Genomic DNA, 20,018 nt, shown 5'->3' with positions numbered 1-20,018 from the left:
AAGCCAGGAAAAAAGTCAAACACTATCATAAATGAGGCCTTTAAGGGAAGGAATTCCTGTAAATTTGCAGGAGACAACTTGTATAAAGTGCAGTCTCTGTCTCCAGCAGTGAAAGAGCCCATGGCTTACCCCAAAGCCTGTTAGTTCTTGTTGCTGAGCACTCTTTAATTCTTCAGGAAGAAAGATCAGAAGGTACCACAACAAATTCTTTAACCACAGCCAGCTGCAGCATTCTCTCACCCTGCAACTAGACTGCATACAGGAGCTGCCATGCTGCCTTCTCTCCAAGTGAGCTCTGTCACACCTTAATATGAATTGTCTTTTTCAGGGCCTTGTTCCTAAAAGGGGAAGGGAAATTTATTCATCTTTCCTCTGAGAAAAAAAAATAAATGTGGCATATAATGCAATTAAAGAGATGACCTAACAAAATTACCAGGGAATACTGGCCATTTGCAGAGTTTCTGTCCAGCTGGCTAATTTTGTAACTCACTGCATGAGAATTGCACTAGTGAAAGAAGAAGAGTCAGGAAGGAGAGAAAGGCTCCATACTCTGCAGGAGCAGAGGGTGGCACTCTCTGCACAGCACAAAGCGCATGCGTGGTGCTTTCCACTTACAGCTTTTATAGCTACAAACACGTTTTTCTAAATATTTCCTTAGGGAAGTTCTTACTCTCTAGCCACTGACAACACAATGTTCCAATTCCCTGTACTTACTGCATGTTTTTCTGCTTACATATATCTGTTATTTGGTGTCATTCAGCCTGCAGAAACTTCATCAAAAAAGAAACCTGTGCTAACCACATAAAAATAGCTCTATTTCTGGCAGATTGCAATCAGACCCAGGCATCCAGCTCGCCTCTCACACCCACTGAGGAAAAAGATGGTTTTGTATTAAATACAGACAGTGGAACTAGAATGCAGGCCTTCAGAAACATGCTTTATTAGACATTGCCTTAATATTTAATGTATGTATTTTATTTACTCATAAATTTTATTTATATATGTGAAACATTTTTACAGCATTATTCCTAAGCAATTTTTAGCATGTCTTTTCTAGCATGGATAAGTATTTAAAATGTTGCTTTCCTGACTCATTGCTATAAACAGTGAAGACAGATGCAACTGTGGTATGTCTGATATAACAACAGAGCTCAGAATGGATTTAATCAACCTTTACTATACCTAAGAGAAGGCTGGGAAAGCATAAAAAGCCATGTTGTGTAACCATAAGGTTTGCATATGGGAGCTCTTGTGTACAAAGAATAAACTAAGATTTAAGACCTTGTTACTGAAAGTATCTTGCCAATGCCCTCCTCCTGTTTAAATCTGGATTCAGTTTGGTCACACCAGCTGTTTTGAAAAACAGAAACTGCTAAGAGCTGCATTCATTTCTGTGGGACGTTCTACAATAGTCTCTCTGGGCAAGGAGAGTTACTTTTGGTATCAGGATGCCTTAATATTCCAGGAAATTAATTCAGAAAGTTCTTTCCATGTATCTCTGTGCGTGTGTGGTAGAGAGAGTTGATGGAAATTACTGGGGTTGATTTCAAGCTTAGATTTCCCACAATAAATGATTTTTGCTGCCAGTCTGGAAGCAGTAAATTTCTAGTTATTTTTTTTTCCCTGGAAATTACTTTCCCAGCCTGGAGCTACTGGTTAAGAAAGTGCTGCCATTACACACACAAGTCCTATCCACTAACTTCATAAATGCCACTATTCTACTGAAATTGGTGCTTGCTTCAGCATTTCGGGAGCTCTCAAAATGGCATGGTACAATAGGAAACACTATCCTTGGAAGAACTTGCTAAAAGAGCAATGAAAACCCTGAAGTCTTCAACAGGGAGTCCAACACAGAGAACAGGACATTTACTTTCTTAAAGATGTCTCAATGACTATGGCAGAGGCTTGGCCTTTGTTCAGGGATGTGCACAGTTGTTGCCCCTGTATCTCCCCTTCCTGATGTGTGGTGAAAATGGGCCACAGCTCTGACCTGGGCTGTGTGGCAACTCTGTGAGATGTGGGGCTGTAGGGGGTGGGAGACGGGGAATAAAGATTAGACAGGAAACAAAGTGCCTTTCACCCTTCTGTCCTTTCTTGATCCTCCCAGTAAATCCTCCAGCTGCCCGACACATCTGTCTAACAGGCAGCTGTGGCACTGGGGGAGGGCAGCTCACCTGGAAGAGGTTTGCAGGTACCACTTGCAAGCCTGGCTTCGTGGTTGTTGCCTCCAGTGGGCAATCAGACACCCTTTGGAGCCAGTCTTCTGTGCTGCCTGCTGTGGGAAGTTGTTCAAGCCCATACAGAGTCCTCCTGCCTGCTCACAGAAGATCATAAATATAAAACATAATCCTCATTAAAAATATGGTTTGAAAAGGTCAACAACCTGAGCTGAAAATACTTTATGAGCAGACTACTGTACATTTGATCCTTAATTCTAGATGCTAAGTCATTGCTAAGCCGTAGTGATGAAAACTGGTGTGGACAGGTTCTGCTAGCAGAGGGATGCTGAGATAAGGGAACAAAGACATACTGACAGAGTTTGTGAGGCCAACAACAGGGCAAACACAAACATGAGAAATCAGCATACAGTTGTGTCTGTGCTACATGCCCAAGGTCTACAGCTTGGAATGGCAGCATAGCCCACAGAGCACCCTCTTTGCCTCCAAAGGATTACCTGTGCCTGCACTCAGATGACCCCTGGAAAGGAATCCAAATAACAGGGGTGTAAGATCCTTAAAAAGAGAGCTGCTAGGCTTGGACTTGTTCTTTCCCTTTCATTTAGATATTTTTATATTATTATTCCAGCAATGTCCAAGCTAAGAAGTGTTTTGAATGTCCTTTTCTGCCAGCTAGTCTTTGACTTACATCCTCAACAACTGTGCATCAGCATAAGGAAACTGCAGATGGAATCTCTGCACTTTCTTCTTGTCACACTGAGCCTCATGTGGAAAAAAAGTAGATTTCTTGTTTCAGGGATTTATCAAAGCTTAACAAACATTTATGGTGACATCGCCCTGAGATTTAACCGTGAGTGTTGAGAAAAGCAATGTGCCTCAGTGCTGTGCTACAGAGACCAGACTGCCCTTCAGGCACAAGTGTTCTGCTCAGAAAAACCCTCCTGCCAAGGATGCCAAGTGTCCTGGGTTTTGTGTTTATTCAGAACAGATAAAATGTAGTTATAAATTCTCTGATATATGCTTTTTCATCTGACAGGTAAGTCAAAGAAATATTACCAGGAGGAGCGAAATGTAAATTCAAACACAGGCAGTCACAGTAAATAACTGACAAGGTCAGAGCCCAGGAACACCCTTTACAAGAGTTTGCCCTGAAAAAAAGAAGGGTAAAATAAGAATTGGTCACACAAAGAATTGTTTGCATCTTCTGCTTTCAGTGCAAGTATAAACAAGCCAATTAAGCTATCAAGACATTCCTTATGTGTCCTTCCTTTTCAATTAGCTTATGTACATTTCCCAGGGAGGCAGTGTGGTCCCTGTGGGCAGTGAGCAGTCCTGTCCCTGAGCCTCCCTCAGCCTTAGGCCAATCGTGTTGTTACTTTTTGTAGGTGTCCAGCAAAGGCTAACAGGCAGCTTCATCTCACGAGCACTGGATGGATTAGGTGGAGATCTGTTTTGCTTCTTTGGGATTCAGGCATTATCTCCTACAATCACGACATCAAACCCGTGGAGCAGGTGAATGGCCTGGACTAGACATGAGGTCAGTGCCAGGATGTGTTCAACACAACTGCATTTATGGAAAAAGAAAGTTTTCTTTGACCCCAGCCCTCCAACTTCATGCTTGTTATATGCACCCACTTGGACACCAATTAAAGGTGTTATCAATTTTTTCCCATTGATTAAATTGTTGTCTGACACTCACTGCAGGATGTGGTGTGAGTCAATGGGGTACAGGAGAGTGTAAAGTAAGAAAGCCACATCAGAAACAAGGAGTGTCCCTTGCCCTCCCATCACCCTCAGAAAGGTTCAGTGGCTGCTGTACCCTGACTGCTGGTTTCTGTGCAGGTCCTGTGCTTTGGGCTCCCCAGGATGCCCGTGAATATTCCTTTCCCGTCCCTTGCTTCGTGCTCAGATGAAGCCGGGGTGCTTTTAGCTGGGAAAGACCTGAGCCCTTTCCCCGTTTCCCATTTCTCTGTCCGTTCAGTCTCCTGACTGGGCTCCAGGGTCGGGCAGGGGACTGGAGCAGCGGCCGGGTGCGCTGCCCAGGGCAGCCGCCCTCCCTCCATCTCCCACGGCCCCGCAAGAGAAACTTTTCCCGCAGGATCCCGCTCCCGCTGCTGCTCGCAGGGGCTGAGCTGCTTCCAGCCCGGCGGTTCCCAAGCCCGCCGAGCTTACAGCACCCCGGGGAGGGCTGCTCGGACCGGCGACCCCCGCTGCCCCCGGCCCGGTCCCCGCCCGGTCCCCGCCGAGCTCCGCGCCGCAGGTGACCCCCCGGGGGAGGGCAGGGGCCGGGAGCGGCCGGGGGAGGGGGCGAGGGGCGGGGAGGCCGGGCTCGGGGGGTCGCTGTCAGCGGCGCCGCTCGGGGCACGGCTCGGCGCGGCAGCTGCGCTGGCGGAGCGCGGCACGGCTCGGCACGGCTCGGCTCGGCACGGCACGGCTCGGCACGGCTCGGCACGGCACGGCTCGGCTCGGCACGGCTCGGCACGGCACGGCAACGCTCGGCACGGCACGGCTCGGCACGGCGCGCCATGCTCCGCAGCGCGGGGCTCGTCCTGGCGGCGGCCGCGGCGCTCTGCCTCGGCGGGGCGGGAGCCAAGGTAACCCCGGCACCGGCGGCACCGGCGGCACCGGCCCCCGCCCGCACCGGGCAGGGCAGCGGCGAGCCCGGCGGGGAGGGGGAGCCCCGCCGGGAGGAAGGGAGGGACCGGCAGTCCCGGGGCCAGGGGTGCGCCGGGGCTCCCGGGAGCAGGGATGCGCCGCGGACACGGCAGGACGGATGCAGCGGGGCGGCCGCGGCGGGGGCGGCTGCGGGTCCCTTCGGCCCCTGTCCCTCGGTGTTTGGGGTGTGGGGCTGGCCGGGGACTCGCCTCGGAGTGCGAAAGGCACTGCGAGACGTGATGCTCCGGGACTCCGGATCAGCCCCACCGCTTCGGTACAGCCGGACCCGAAATCCGGTGAAAGCAAGCCCAGTGACTACGGATTCCCAGCAGAAATGAGAACATTTGCCCAAAGGCGTCCCTGCCACGGGCACAGCCTGGCCTGGGGAGTCCAAACCAAATACCTCGTGCTGTTTTACTGTCACCGCTGTTGTGCATCTCGGCTGTAGCAGGGGGAGCAGGTAAACTCTGCAAGGGACAGGTACAGCTGCCAGGGCAGGGATCCGGGCAGAGCTGAGAGGGCACGGGGAGCTGAGAGCGGCACCCGAGCTGCGGTGGAAAGGCAGAGGAGGAAACACGGAGCACCCCACAACCAGGAGCAGCTGCCGAGCAGCCGCTCTGAGCTTTGGGAAGGATGAGCAGTCCTGGTCCCGCTGGAGGGAGTGGGACTTTTCCTATGGACCCTGACAGAACCACGGTTTGACACTTCTAGTAGAGATTCTCATTTTTATAAAACATGAGCCACTAGAGTATAAGAAAATATAATTCCATACATTTATGTCTTGCTACATATATCTGTATATATAAAGAAAAAAAAGGTGTGGGGTTGCTTTCTCTGGTGGCAAACAGCATTATAATTCTGCCTGATAAAGTAATTCCCTGCCACAGCACACAAACACACAGCAATGACTGTGGTTGAAATGGAGATGTTTTATCTCACTTTGGTATCCTAGTGAAGATAGCTACAGTGAGAATTTAATTAAGCCACATTTCTGGCTCTGAAATACTAACTTTACCAAGATCTATTCAATTGTATGGTTGTGGGGCTTTGTATTTTGTTTCTCTTTCAAGTCAGGATTGCATTGCAGAATGCAAGCTTACCCTCATCCAGTTGCATACCTCTCTTATTAAACTACATAACTTGCCTGCTTTCCTGAATTATTGCATCCTTCCTGTGCTGCTTCTCTTCTGCCTTTGCCTGTACAGTTGTGAGGAGCAAATACTGGCTGTGTACTGTGCATTTGGGGGTGAAAGGCAATGGTGGGACTCTGAATGCATCAGCAAACTCTCTAATTTTTGCTAATTTTTCTCTAATGTTTCTTAGTCAACTTCAATTGTTCTCTAACTCTGAAATCAGGGGTGTTTGATTTCACACCAGGCAGTAGCTGAACTAAAGTATTGACCAACAGCACTACAGAAAAGAAATTGCCTCCTCAATGAAGAAGCAGCAGTCTTCTGCTTGCCTTCCCCAACTTGACTTCTTGCTGTGTCAATTATTCTTTTGATCACGTTGTTTATAGGCTCTTAACATACCAGACAATTCCTTTTGCAGAATGAAAAGCATTTTCTACTGCTTATCTTCCTCAGTGCGACAGGGAATTCTGTGTCCAAACAGACGTGTGTGTACATCTCTTGCTCCCTATTTTTATTATTTCTTGGAGTAAGTTGCACTTGCTCTTCACTCATCAAGGACTGCACTGTGCTGCGTAGGCGTCACTATTTTTATCTTTTTGGCTACACTGATAGTGTTGCTATGCTAGTAAAGAAATATACATCCCACTCTAAGTTAGTGGTTCAAATGTAGTTCAATTTATCAGTTGAAAAAAGGTATTCAACGATTTATGAGAATTTTTTTGTCTTCTGGCTTAGAGTTAACAATGTAAACACATAACAGAAACTCCCTTGGCAAGGGCAAAGTCTGAATGAGGTACAGGGAACTGAATTCTTCTTTTCATCCAGGAAGGTGGTCTCTGCCAGTAAGAGCTGAGAAAATTTGTGATGCTGTGAGGTAGTGTGGATGTTTGCAACATGTTTTGTGGCAAAGTAGAGCTCTCTCTGGAATCCTTCACCAAGTACTCCAGCAATTTAAAAGTAGGAGTTAGATCAAATGAAGGAAAATGTGAAGATAAGGTGCATGATGTTTCCTCCTGCGTGTCTGTATCAAATGGAAAGAGATGTGCAGATAAGCAGCTTGTTTATCCTGAAGGAAGAATGTAAGCCTGATGAAAGAGTAACACAGTCAAAATTATGTCTCTGTATGTCCATTAAATATTATCTGTTTAATCAAATCCCTGTGGAGGAGTTCTCTATGCCAGTGCCATCCTTCATCTGGTATTCTTCTGTTCACTTGCTGGCTTAAAGAAAAAAAATCAAGCCTTTCTTGTTCTGTTTAAGAGAAGAAATCTTAGCAATCCAAGACCCTCTAGTGAAAGTCTTAGTCCTTTACCCAGCAAGAACTATGGCAAAATTCCTGCTGGTTTCAGAGGGAGCAGGATCCTTCCCAAGATCAGTGAAAGATTAAAAAAAAAATCATCTACTAAAATATGCACCTCAATTAGCAAAGAATGTGGCCTGATTAGTAAAGTGTATGAAATTTCAGCTATTAAATTCTACAGCCCTGATCAACAAAGCACGCTGCACAGTTGGCAATGTATCCAGAATCTCAACTACTGTACTAGTCTCCTACCAGATCAACCAAGCATGCAGCTGAATCAGTAAATTATGCAACTGGAGCAGCAAAATATGCACTTCTGATTGGGGCAGGAGGATAGGGAAGGTCTCAAATGTTTTGAATTGGCACACAATAGGTCTGTCAGCGGTCAGCATCTGCCTTGAGAAAAGTAGGGGCAAAATAAGAAAACTTCTGCTGAGTCTTTCTGGACCCTTGCTGGAGTGGAAAAGTATGTCCCTCAAGTAGCTCAGTGTTTGTTAGCACCAGTCCCATTCTTTACCAGATGCACTGCACATCTGGTTCCAATCCCAGCAGCTGCCAGGTGTGGGGGTTATTTTAGTAACACTTTAATGGGATTTTTAGGTCCAGGTAGCTTTTGCTTTGTTCCTCACTGTAAAGCACAGGGTATGCACACCAGGCTGTATTTCTGTCTCAAGAAATGAAGCCAGTCAAGACAAATAAGGCACCTTCAAAGAACCTGGAAGTTTTGTTGGCAGTGGACTTAATATCTATTAATCTCTTCACTGTTTGTGAAAGTACTTTGTGCTTGAGGAGCAGAGAAATGATAGGTCTTTCCTGTTCTCTTTGTATCTTGATTAATTGCCATAACTGCATCCTATTGTGTTTACAATGTATCTTGGCAGATCAGATGTTTACTGTGCACAGAGTTTGGATGTTTGGCCAGTTTGGGGAGTAGCTATCTTCATATATTCTGAAGCAGTAGAGCTGTTTGTCCCTAGCCTCTGTGTATGTGCTTTAAAAATCCAGTCACAGTGGCTGGTTCTGAACTTCAGAAGCTGTTTTTTCTTTAAATTATTAATTTTTCTTTATACAGAAGACCTACAGGTTGTCATATTTTAATAAAGATGCAGTTTCAGGGTTTCTATAAACCACTTTTTTTTTTTTTTTTTTTTAAATGTCTGGAAGGAAATGGTGTTAAACTGACTGGGCTCAAGGAAGGCGTGAGAATTGCTTTGTTTTATTGCACTGTTCACTTTAGTACTGAGGAGCCTGAAAAAATTATTTGAGTCTAAAAATTATCTGAACTTGGGGTTTTTTGTTGTTTTGGCTTATTTTTTTCTGACTTTGGTTTGGTTTCTCTTTTTTGTTGTTGTTTTGCTGGGTTTTTTTTTAATCCACTAAATTTGGTTCATAAAGCTGGCTTGCATTGGATTTCTTATTTACCAAATTTCTGCCTCATTTCCAAGTCAGTTCCATGAATGATCCTATTTAGTTCTTTTTCCTGTTTAAAATATTTCCTACTGAGTCCAGAGCAGTGCCCTTAAAACATAATTGATTTGGGTCATTGAACCCTTATTTTTCATGCATGTTAGTTTACATCCCGCCACTGGTCTGACTGGTATTTAAATTAGAAAATTGCAGGCGGATTTCTTCTAGAGGCTAAAGTTCACGTGGAGTCTCTGGCAAAATAAGATCCTGGAGTACATATCCCTGGAACTGGGCAATGATTTGTAACTCTTTTTTAATTCTGTCTGGCCAGAGTGTTATAAATCTGGCGCTCGCTTGTTAGCTTCACGCTAAGCAGCAATAATGTCCACAGTGTTTTAGTCCTGATAATTCTAATTACGGAAGCACTGGAGGAGCTGAAAGCTGAGAGGATGGACAAGGCTGGCCTCAAGTGCTGCACAGCACAGGGGATTCTCTCTTTGTAGAGCTGAACCATAATTCTCTCCTTCACCAAGGCCAGCAATGGAAGCAGCAGCCAAGGTAAGAGAAACAAGCCAGTGGCAGAAGATTTCTGGCATTATGTGGGTAATCTTTGTGCAGAAGGAGCTAAAAGATTGTGGTGCTGGTAGAGATACAACCATCCTTGGGGTGAAAATGCTGAAATAATTTTTTTTTCCTTACTATCTAAGAAGTTGGAGCAAACAATCCTGTTGCACTTGTTTGCAAAGACCTAGCAAACAAACTTTCCTGTGGTAGCCAATAATTACTATTCTCTCCTCTGCCTTTTTGTATGACAGACCAGAATGCTGGTAAAATATTCAGGTCTCTTTCTTCCTGCCTCCCTTTCTTCACAAAACAAAAAGAACTCATGGCATATTTTGTACCAGAGAGTGGCTCCCCAGCAGTTCTTGCCATTGCACACTGTCCTTTGTATGCACCGATGTCCCAGACCTATAAATGATAAATATTCAGCGTGGTGTTTAGATACTTGCTGGAGTATGGGAAGTACTAAATAGAAAAGTCATCCTCTTGTACAAATTCATGGCAGGGGAAGGTGGAGCAGGGACAGGGCACTGTAGGGACTTGCATTAATATGTGTAACAACTTTACAGCATAGGGAGAAGCCCGACTGTCAGCCTTGGTTTTCAAACTCAGTGTAAGAACATTATTGTTCCTCTTACAAGCTGTCAGCAGCAAATGGCCCCACAGTCCATTCTGAATATCCTTCCTCACGTCATTGCCAATGGGAAGGAGGTTCCAGTTTTGAGAGGAGCAAATGCTAATTTGCCTGTATTTCCTTTCTAGAGTTCTTGGAGCCCTACTGGAGCTCACAGAAGTCATCTAAGACTTCAGGAGGATTTAAATCAGGCCCTAAGTACTGCTGGCTTGGATTAGTAATGATGTGCATTGAGGACAACATCTGTATTTGGGTTTGGGTGGAGCCCTTTCATGGTGGAAGAGTTGGTAATACTTTTACAGTACCTTTCATCAGAGCATTTCAGAGTTCCACAAATACCTAATTACAGAAACTATTAAACTAAGTGAAATCCTTGGTCCTGGGGGAGTACAGGCAGTACCATTATGCTTCAACAGAAAGCAGGGGTGGGTGGTGTTCAAAGTGGCAAAACAAAAGCAATTTTTCACATGCAAGCCATAACCTGCTACACTATCTCATTTTCATCCTGTGTTTTACTCCTCTCATTTCTTTATATTAGCAGACAGGTTTCAACACCAAATGAGCTCAACAAAATGGGCTACTGTCAGAACTACTGTCAGCTCTTAGGAAGGGATTTTGGAAGTTCATCCATCTCTTACTGAGCTGTTTTCAAAGTATTTGTATTTCTTTATTCTGTTAAGGTGCAGCAGGACTTAGCTAGGGTCAGGTGCCAATAATGACAGCTTCATGGGTACAGGAGCTCTGGGTGACATGGCTCTGAAAGTCCAGCCTGATCCAAATCCCAGGAAGTTGGTCACTCAGCCTTTCCAAGGACAGCGTGCCTGCTCTGTACTGTGCTTCATTTGGGATTATCAGTGGGAGATCTAATCCGTTTGTTCTACTTAAGTCCATCTCTCTCCTGGTCTTGGTTAGTAAATATTCCACTGTTTAGAGACTGAGTTTTTATTAAAGGGATTTTTTGACTGAAAATGTGGAGCCTTTACTGGTAGCACTGGGGCTCAAAGCCCAGGCTGCCCATGCCCTTGACTCCCTCCTGTGCTCCAGATCTGCATGGGTGGGCACCTCAGGTAAATCTGAGCCTTCACTATTTGAATACAAGGGCCCCAAGGAGTTGCTCATCAAGACTAACATTAAATGAGAGCTTAGCAGGCTGAACATTTTGATTTGCCTCTAAAATCAACAGTAACTTATTCCAGGTTTCCTGGTTGGAACTTGAATGGGGAAGAAGAAAGGATGTCTGCAAAACAGATTTATTTAGGAAAACAAACTGCTCACTGGTTGGGACCCTGTAACAACAAACCCAGGCTAAGTTTTTCCTCTGTCTGCAGTATCTGTGATACTTTTTTCAACTTTCTTCCAACCCTCCCTGCTGTGCCCTCATGGTCTCTCCTTATGTGTAAGCAATAAAGTAAAATTTACAAGCATCCTGCTCTCTGAAATCCTGGCAAAGACAGAGTCTTGGAAATTTCCCTTTCCAGAGTGCACAAGAGGGAACTAACCCTGGGAGGACAAGGTGGAGAGAAGTGCTGCTGTTTGTTTACCATCCAAAACCAAGGATGAGCACTCAGGCTGTAGCAGACCCCTGGATACTCCAGCTCCAGCTGCAGCAATGGCTCACGTGGAAGCCCAAAAGCTTGCATGAAAGGGAGAGGGTTTTTCTTTGCTTGCATTTCAAAGATCACGACCCATGTCTTCTGCACCAGCCCTCCCACCTGCTAGTGACATTTAGTGACACAACAAACTGGTTCCCAAAAGCTCTGCAGCAGTAATGTGCTGTATTGAGTGACACAGAATATTTGCAGGTTTGGCATTCACATCTGGAATGTTTCCTTCTCCATATGTTTGTACAATAGGCTTCCAGCATGTGAAACATCTGAAGTGTCTGAATGAAACAATAGGGTCATGTAGCTGGAAGTCCAGGCACAAACAGCTCTTCTTTTGCCAGGCCAGTTTACATGTACATGAGTGTGTTTTATTTGCTTTTAAAAATCCAGGTTTATTTCCCAAGAAGTGGGCAGCAAATTTTGCCTGGGATTGCCTTTCAATTCTCCTTTCTCCTGTTTCTTGTCCTTTCAAAATGAAACAAAGCAGTTCTGGGCACCTAAGGTGCATATGGATTTCATTATTTAAATCTCCCTCATGTATTTGGGAGGTGATTTATATGAAGTTAATTTGGGAACATTTGTTTTACAGATTCCTATGGATATACATAACTTGTTCAAGGGTGCTCAATTTTTATACTGAACTCCACAAGTAAACTTTTGCTGCAGGACTATAGCTTTTGTTTTGTTATATAATCCATCTGGATACCAAACAGTAGAAAACAATCTGACCATGTTTTCTACTCTTTAATTTGAGCTGCTTTAAACTGCTCAATTTATAGAAAATGAAAACCAGATTGGTCTTCTGGAAATTGCCCCATCACCCCTGCCAGTTCCCACCAACCCTATCATTTACTATTAATTTTTCTATGGTGTGTTGTGTACACTTTGTTAATGAGAACTTGCTCCAGTAGAGAATAGACCTATGTGACCTATTAAAGCCCTGAAGCAAATGGCCATGGCATCTTGAACTCTTCATTACACTGCCTTACTTTTATTTACCATGGTCCCATCATATTCAGGATTATTTGCCTGAGGAGACACTCTAAATGATGCCTTTGTTTCTCTTTCTAAAGCTTTACATTTTTTTGTATGTTTGAATGAGGGTATTTTCTGAAAAAGGAACCCAACAAACTAGAATGTGGATAGAAGCTTTGTGTAGATGAAGGATCTTATTTGATAGAGCATCTTGCATATTTGTTGCAGAATCCCTGTTTGTTTGCTGAGTGTCCAGTCACAAGAGTTAGCTTTGTTCTTCCCCCCCTGCAAGGATCAGTCAGAAAGGTCCACAAGAAAAGGCTGGGAATTCCAGCACTCCCTGGTGGATGCTATGTCAGATAGGTTGTATGCTTCCTTGGGCATAAAAGCTGATGTTGTGAGGAAAGGGGAAAGCCAATGTTCAGACTGCTCTCCTCGGGACATGGATCACGTTTGTTGCATGAGCATAGCACAATAAATTTATGAGACAGTTATGGGAGGTTTCTGCTTAAAATAGTTCTGCTTTATGGGTGTAATGGTTACAGTCCCCAAGGGACACTGCCTAGTCAAGTGGGTGGTTCCAAGCACTGGATTTGCATATTTTAAATAGATTTTTCAAATCATTTGATAGAAAAACAATCTGGCTTTTGTCCTTTCAGACTGAAATGAGAAGAAGGAAATTAATATAGTAATGTGGGATTGCAGTCAAGACAGAGAAAAGTTCTGAGTAAGACCTGGCACTTGGTTTCTAGTAAAAGCACCTGGATGTAAATGAAATTGAAGAAAAAATGTCCTGTGCCTTGGCCTAGGTCTCTTCCAGAGCACTTCTATCTGTATTTCACACTCTACCAACATTTTATCCACTTCATAAGTGTATCTGCACCTTGACATGCAACAACTACTGAGTAGTCAGTGAATGCTAGGATTACTCCTGTAGTGATAACTTCAGCCTGAGAATCTGACAGGTAGCAAATGTACCCATGAGCTGCCAAGCCCAGAGAAAAACTATTCATCATAAGCATTTCTAGCTCTAAAAATATAGATCATAGCTGTAAGTTGTAAGAGATCTTGTAGGTGAACCCAACTCCATCCTAATTAGAGAATTGAAAGGGGAGAACTTCTGCCTATTTGTGATGTGGTGGAAAAGAACAAGAATTCTTTTCAGTGTTCCGAGGCTTCACCTCTGAGCCCTTGTGTTAGCAATGAGCCTCCTGCAGTCCCACCTTTCCTGAGAGGGGGGACCCTCTTCCAGAGGGCACATCAGACCATCTCTAACTATTGCTCTGAATCTCCCTCTGTGGGAAACAACTCTGGCTTCTGCTTGCAGAAGGAACGAGCTAAATTAGCCAGCATTCCTTGCACCCAGAGCTGGGTGCTCCTCATCTAATATAGGAATTTTGCAGCAGATACTCAAAAAGGTCCATGGCTGCTGCAGAAACAATCTGCCCACTGCTCATAACTCTGGTGTAGGTTGGCATCTCCGGCCTAATGAGGATGAACTGGTTTTCCTTCTCACCAGAACCTCCCAAATGCAGCAGAGCATTTCTGCTCCCTTTACCCTGCATGCTCTGAAGGCGAGCACGAAATGTCAATGTATGCTCAGGCTGCACACACTGCTGATCATGCTATGGAAAACTGGCTGTTCCATGGGTGATTGTTCACAAAACAGCCCCTGCTTGTGTCCCTGGGAACAAGCATTTTTTTGTTGTTTGGGAACAAGCATCTCTGGAGTTAAATGAGGAGGGCTGTTGTTCTCCCCGGTGCCTGGTGGTTGTCGGAGTGCCCGTGTTTGTTTTTTTGTGATTTTCCTTTTCCCCACCTCCTGTTCTGAGCGAGGATCAAGCAGGAGGGATGGTGACCTCATGGTGCAGTTATGCAATCTGCCAGGGCCAGGTATCAAAACACACTGCAGCTGTGGAGCTGGGACCTCGCTGTGCCTGGGGGCCCTGGCCTCCTGGCTCTAATGAGATCACTGACCTTCTCCTGCCACTTCTCCTGCAGCTGCTTTGATTCCCAGGGAGTTGTTGTGGCCATGCCTGCCTAACGGTTTGGAAAGCTGCTCCAGGGAATGCTGCATCCCCAGGCAGGCTCTGGGAGCTGGCCCTGGAGACCTGCAGCAGGTGAGGGTACCCTGAGCCCTGCCAGCCTCTTGCCATCCCAGCAGAGCTTATTTGCCTCCATCCACGCCTATGAAAACATTCCTTCCCCCCTGATTATTCTTTTTTTGGTAGGAAGTGAGGAGAAGGTTGCCTGTTCTCCAGTGAAATAAAGCAGTGCCTTCCCAGCAATCTTCTTGTGATGCTTGAGCTGCAGCAGAGTCACATATGGGAAGAATAAGAGAGAATGGCATGTCTGCAGTCTGAGGCATATTTGGGCCTCCAAGTCCTCAGGTCTCATTCAGACTTTGCATTCTTTGCTCTAATTGCTGAACTGCATTCCTAGTTCCCTCCCCTACTCTTCTAGCTGTATTTTTTTTCCTTCTCTCCTTCACTGAGAGGCTTTCACAGCCTCCTTCCTTTTCTACCTGCATATTTATCCTCTTCAAATGTCTTGCAAATTATTAAAAACAATAAAAAACTCAGAGAGAAATGTGAAAACAGGGCCCTGTGAAGCTGTCTGATGTGTGCCAAGAAGGAATACAAGACAAGTCCGTTTCCTGAAAATGGGATTTGCAGAGTGGAAATGTCACATCCATAATCACTTTCATGTGGTGGAACTGCTGCTGCCCACCACTAAAATAACAGAGCATCTGTTAAAAAATGTGGGTTTGGTTTTGCTTAAATCCAGCAGGTTGCACTCATTTCAAGAAGTATTAGGTCCTCATTTAAAAGCATGAGTGCAACTGCTCTGGTACCATAAATGTATTAAAAGCAAATGTATGCTCAGCCCAGCTTGAGTCCCACTCTGAGCCCTGTTCAGAGCTTGTTTGTGTGAATGGGCTCAGCAACAAGGAGAACAAACATGTGCAGGAGGTGGGTTTGTGTTGGGAGGGCAAGGGAGACCCCTCAGCAAGCAGGGCACTCTCATAATTGATGGGAACTCTTTTGGAGATCAAGCTGAAAAATAATTACAAATAAAGACTAAAAAAAAAGGAGACAGGGGAAGTTAATAACTAAGCAAAGTGTCAGCAATTTTTGTTGTGCTCTGTCAATCCCATGTCTGATCTGCTTGTGCTAACTCTGCTACTTTCAATCATCCAGAGACACTTGAAGAGCTGCCCTAATGTGGGATGAGAGTCTCCTTTTGCTGTTGCCTCATGCTTCAAACAGCAAAGGCAATTTGGCAGAGAGGGAAGTGGTGATTCCAAGGCATTTCTAGGAACTCTTGTACTGCCAGGTGGAAAAATAGGTTAGATGTGCTGCAGCTGTATCTAGTTCATTCTAATGGAAGAAAATAAACCCTACATGCAATGATGAGCTGAAAATGCAAAATTAAATGGAGCACTAATTTTCCAAAGTCTCCGATTAACTTTGTCCTGTGCTTGGAAAAAGTCCTACCAGCTTTGATCTCTAGATCAGTCAGCTAGTGAAGGAAATGTGGTCACTTCTTAAATCAACAGACTGGAGTTTTCTATCTCACTCTTGGGATAGTCTTTCCTCAGATCCTGTATTTGATGAGCATCCAAAAAGCTCAGACTTCCCTAGCTTGGAAATACTGTGAGAGGAAAACTTGAGGCTTTTGCTGGGAACCACAAGAATCGTATTTCTGGTCGCTTTGCAGGGAGTTCCAGCCATGTCAGCAAGTAAAGACTTGTCTTTATTTTGTTTTTCCCTTGTAAGCTGGGCTTGTGGAATGACAACTTTCCCTTTTTCCTTCTCATTTTCTTTTTAAAACCCCAAGTTCAGCATTTTCTCTCTGCTCTGGCTGAATGTTTGGGCTACTTCATATTTCATCCCAGGTGGCTGGCCCTGTTCAAATGTCCTCAGGAGCCCGAGTGATCTTTAACTTGGAATGAACTTCCTATGCTTGGAGGGGAGAAGGGGGAGGTAGCTGGGATGCCATACCTCTCCCTCTGTGTTTTCAGCAAAGATCTTGGTGTAGCCATAGTTTTAAAGAGGTCCCTTGGGCAGGATAAATGTGAAGGAGCCTTGAAGCATTTCCAGCTCTTTGAAAGAAGCACACGTGTGTGTGCATGTGTGCACATAAGACATTTTTAATTTTGGAGGGGTGAGTGATCCCAAATAAAGCTTGCTGGATTTTCATCCCACTGATGCTATGTTGAGCTCAGAGGGCTAAATTTAATCATCCAGGCTGAACAATCTTGGATTCTAAGACTGCATCCATCTCTGTGCAGAAACTATTTGCTTACCCCTGTGGCTTCTGTGGAATCAGCTGTAGGCTGACCAGATAAGGCTGCTGTGGGATGCCCATACACTGTCCTGTTCTGGCTCTAGGATGTGCAGTGGATTTTGATTTTTAAATTAAGCAAAAAAAAATCCACCTGTAGAGGAGATCTTTCTTTTCTACTCTTAGAAGTGTTTAAGTAGTGGGGCTATTTTACAGGAAGGGACAAAACATAAAATAACCCTCTGATTCAAATCATGGGATCATAACCAAATATCCTATCTTCACAATGATTTTTTAAAGGGCCTAAGGTCTGCATGAAAAGCTTCTATCCTCACTATCCTCACCTCCACTAATTGCTCCAATACCAGTTTTTTCCCCCTGCAAGCAAAGACCAAAAAGCCCTTTTACTTGGATAAGGAGTTAATACACATCTGTGCTTGAAAAGACTAATAAATGCAGCACTTCTTAATGTTCAGTCAGTTTGAAATATAGTGGATTATTCCTACGCTTGTTTCTAAAAAGAAGTGGAAGTGACATTTTTAAATCTGCCTGAAACTCAAAATACATGTGAGAAATGCACAGAAGTTGAGATGTGCATAAAGCATTAATGAGGGCAAAGTGGGTTATGAACTTTGCACATCATTTCCTTGCAAGCCTGCAGCTGGGTACCTCTATTAGGTGAGTGTTTTAGCCCCAAGGATGTAGTGGAAATTCAGTGGCTCAGCTGTGTGTCTCCAGTTTCCTTTGCTGAGCTCTGACTCTGGGTATGCACCACAAGAACTTGCTATTTCTTGGGTATTTTATAAAAGAAAACAAACTACATTGTATAGGTCCCAAGCCAGAGAATCTGAGATTGTGCTCACAGAGGAATATCAAACATCAAGACAGGATGTTCCCCTTCCCCTTCTTTGAAATAAATACACTTTTAAAATAAACAGTCTTTGGGATGCCAGTGAGGCAGTGTCCTCTAGGATGTTGCAACCAGCAGCTCCTCATAACCAGCATTAACACAAATGAAGAAAGAGAAGCAAAATCTAAGAACACAAATGGGTTGAGCAGCAGCACTTGTCTCCTGCAGGCAGGACAGGGATGCTTGAGAAACCAAGCCATGCCTGCTCCCTGTGCTTCAGGCAGAGGCTGGTACCCATCACTGAGCAGGCTGTGGGCCAGCTAGAGGCTGCCACAGCTTGCCATTCATGGCTTTTTGCAAGAACTCTGCAGGTTTTGAACATGGGATTGCTCTGAGCTGCTGCAAGAAATTGTCCTTTCCTCCTCTGGCAAAGTGAGGAGCTTGCTTCTGAGCATGCTTCTGGTCCAGCTCTATAGCCTGGTGCCTTGTTGGGGAGTAATTGTGACTAAAGGGTGATAATTATATTATTAAATGAAATAAATCTTGTAGAGAGTGGGATTCCCTTAGAATGTGTTGATTCCCTGACAATGTTCCTACAGGAAGAATGCAGAGGCTCCAGGCCTACATTTGTAGGTGTTGTGTGAGTGGAGAGCAGAGTTAAGATTATATTATATATCAGATGATGATAACTACTCTTCCCAGTGCATATTCTTGGGTGGGCCTTATGGTAAAATCCCATCTGCCCCCAAAAATAATTTTCTCCTTTTTATGCATGGGATTCTGCTTTTCATCAGTGCCTCCTGCTTCTCAAGAGCTCTTTGATGTACAGAATGCAGTTTGAAGCAGTGACACACTGGCTTTGTGCTGCACCCCTGTATAACACAGCAGGGGCCTCTGTGTCTTTGGGAGCTGCTGCTCCTCGGGAAGCAGCTCAGATCTGGTGTCTCACTCAGATCTGGTGTCTGCAGTGAGATTCCTGAGCAGTGTCTGCAGTCACTTCTGTTCCAACCCAGCACAGCTTTATGTGTAATATAAATCCCCACAGCTGCATCACACATGGGTTTGCTGCAGATGTGCTCCTCAGAGGGCAGTAGAGCATTCTCAGCACCACCAGAGCACCACTTCCACTGTCACCTTTGAGGGACAAGCACAAGGTCCTCCTTGCCCTCCTTAGCCCTGTGTTTCCTGGTGCAGAGGCTTTATAACTCCTTACTCATGTGTATCTTAAATAGCTCAAAGCTGATGTCAATATTAACTTCTCAGTCCAAACACCAGCACAGGAGGAGGTAAGTACATGACAATGGGCATTTTTTAGTAATGGCACAAGATTTAAGCTTTTGAGAGGGCTGTGTAGTGTCAAAGGGGGAAATGCAACATCTTGGCATGTTCTGAAATAGCCAACCATTGTGTCTGGGGCTGAGCAGCAGTAGCTGAGATTTGAGCTACTTCTAAACCTTCTAAACACACTAAATGCAGTTCCCCAGTTCCCCCAGTACAGCAGGCAGGTGGGATTTGTGTGACCACAATGGACTGGAGATTCAGTTCAACACAACTGCTGGCAACATTTGGAATCTCTGGCCAGAGAGGAAAGTACTGAAAAGCAGACAAACAGGACTGCTAATCTGGTTCTCCCTGCTCATAATTCACCTAATTGGTGTGGGCATATATCAATTGTTGTTTTTAAAAAGACAACAACCTATCATTTGAAAAGATTAAAAAAGTGCAAATTTTTTTTGGTGTGCATCTGTCAAAAGCTCACAAGTCTGTAGCTTGCTGCAGAAGGGAACATCTGTGTCTAATTGGCAAAACTCAGGGTTCATAATGGGTGATTCAAATGAACAAAACCATTTTGTCATTCATTCAGTTGGGGATTATAATCTAATCAGAAATCCTTCCCCCTCCCCTTCCCTCAGATCTATCTTGCATTTCCTGTCCCTTGTGGGTTTTTTTCCCTGATCTCAGGGCAAGTCTTGAATCTTTTTGGTCTCACAAGCCATAATAAATTAACAATTCCCCCACTGCCACAACCTTTTAGCCCTATTTCTGGAATTCACACATTGCACATCCCTCTCTGCCCAGATTTGGGGGTGCAGGGCAGCTCTTGGGGTTTTTATTGTTGCCAGCTGGTGGCTCAAGAGGCACCTTGCATCTGAGACTCCTTGGATGTACACAGAACGTGCAAGATATTCCTGCTCAAAGGATGACAGTTTGACAGCTCTGAGTGCAAGTGAAGGCAGGAAAGAGCTTATCCTGAGGGTGGGGGTGAGGGATTTGGGGGGGATGCACTTCCCCACTCAGCCCTCTGCTGCTGAATCCCACAGGACCCCCTGACCTGGTGGCTGCAGCTCTGGGCTGTTAACAAAGGCTCCTGGTAGTAGAGGAGGGGCTGTGAACGCCTTCTCAGTGTCTGAAAAAAGGCAACTGGATCAGTTCAC

At 44.8% G+C, this 20,018-nt stretch overlaps 1 protein-coding gene across 1 annotated transcript in view; it reads left to right on the top strand.

Moving 5' to 3' along the window:
- The first annotated feature begins 4,604 nt into the window (after positions 1 to 4,604).
- The window catches only part of LOC143695452 (uncharacterized), a 31,567-nt gene continuing 16,153 nt past the window's right edge, over positions 4,605 to 20,018 (top strand). The window contains exon 1 of the mRNA XM_077187815.1: positions 4,605 to 4,771. Coding sequence (XP_077043930.1) covers positions 4,703 to 4,771 — 69 coding nt within the window. The 5' untranslated portion in view covers positions 4,605 to 4,702. The remainder of the gene's footprint in view (positions 4,772 to 20,018) is intronic.

The sequence above is a fragment of the Agelaius phoeniceus genome, chromosome 18, assembly GCF_051311805.1.
Source record: "Agelaius phoeniceus isolate bAgePho1 chromosome 18, bAgePho1.hap1, whole genome shotgun sequence".
In the NCBI taxonomy this organism is placed as follows: Eukaryota; Metazoa; Chordata; class Aves; order Passeriformes; family Icteridae; genus Agelaius; species Agelaius phoeniceus.
The sequence above is the reverse complement of the archived record's forward strand: the minus strand, read 5'-3'. Positions and strand labels throughout refer to the sequence as shown.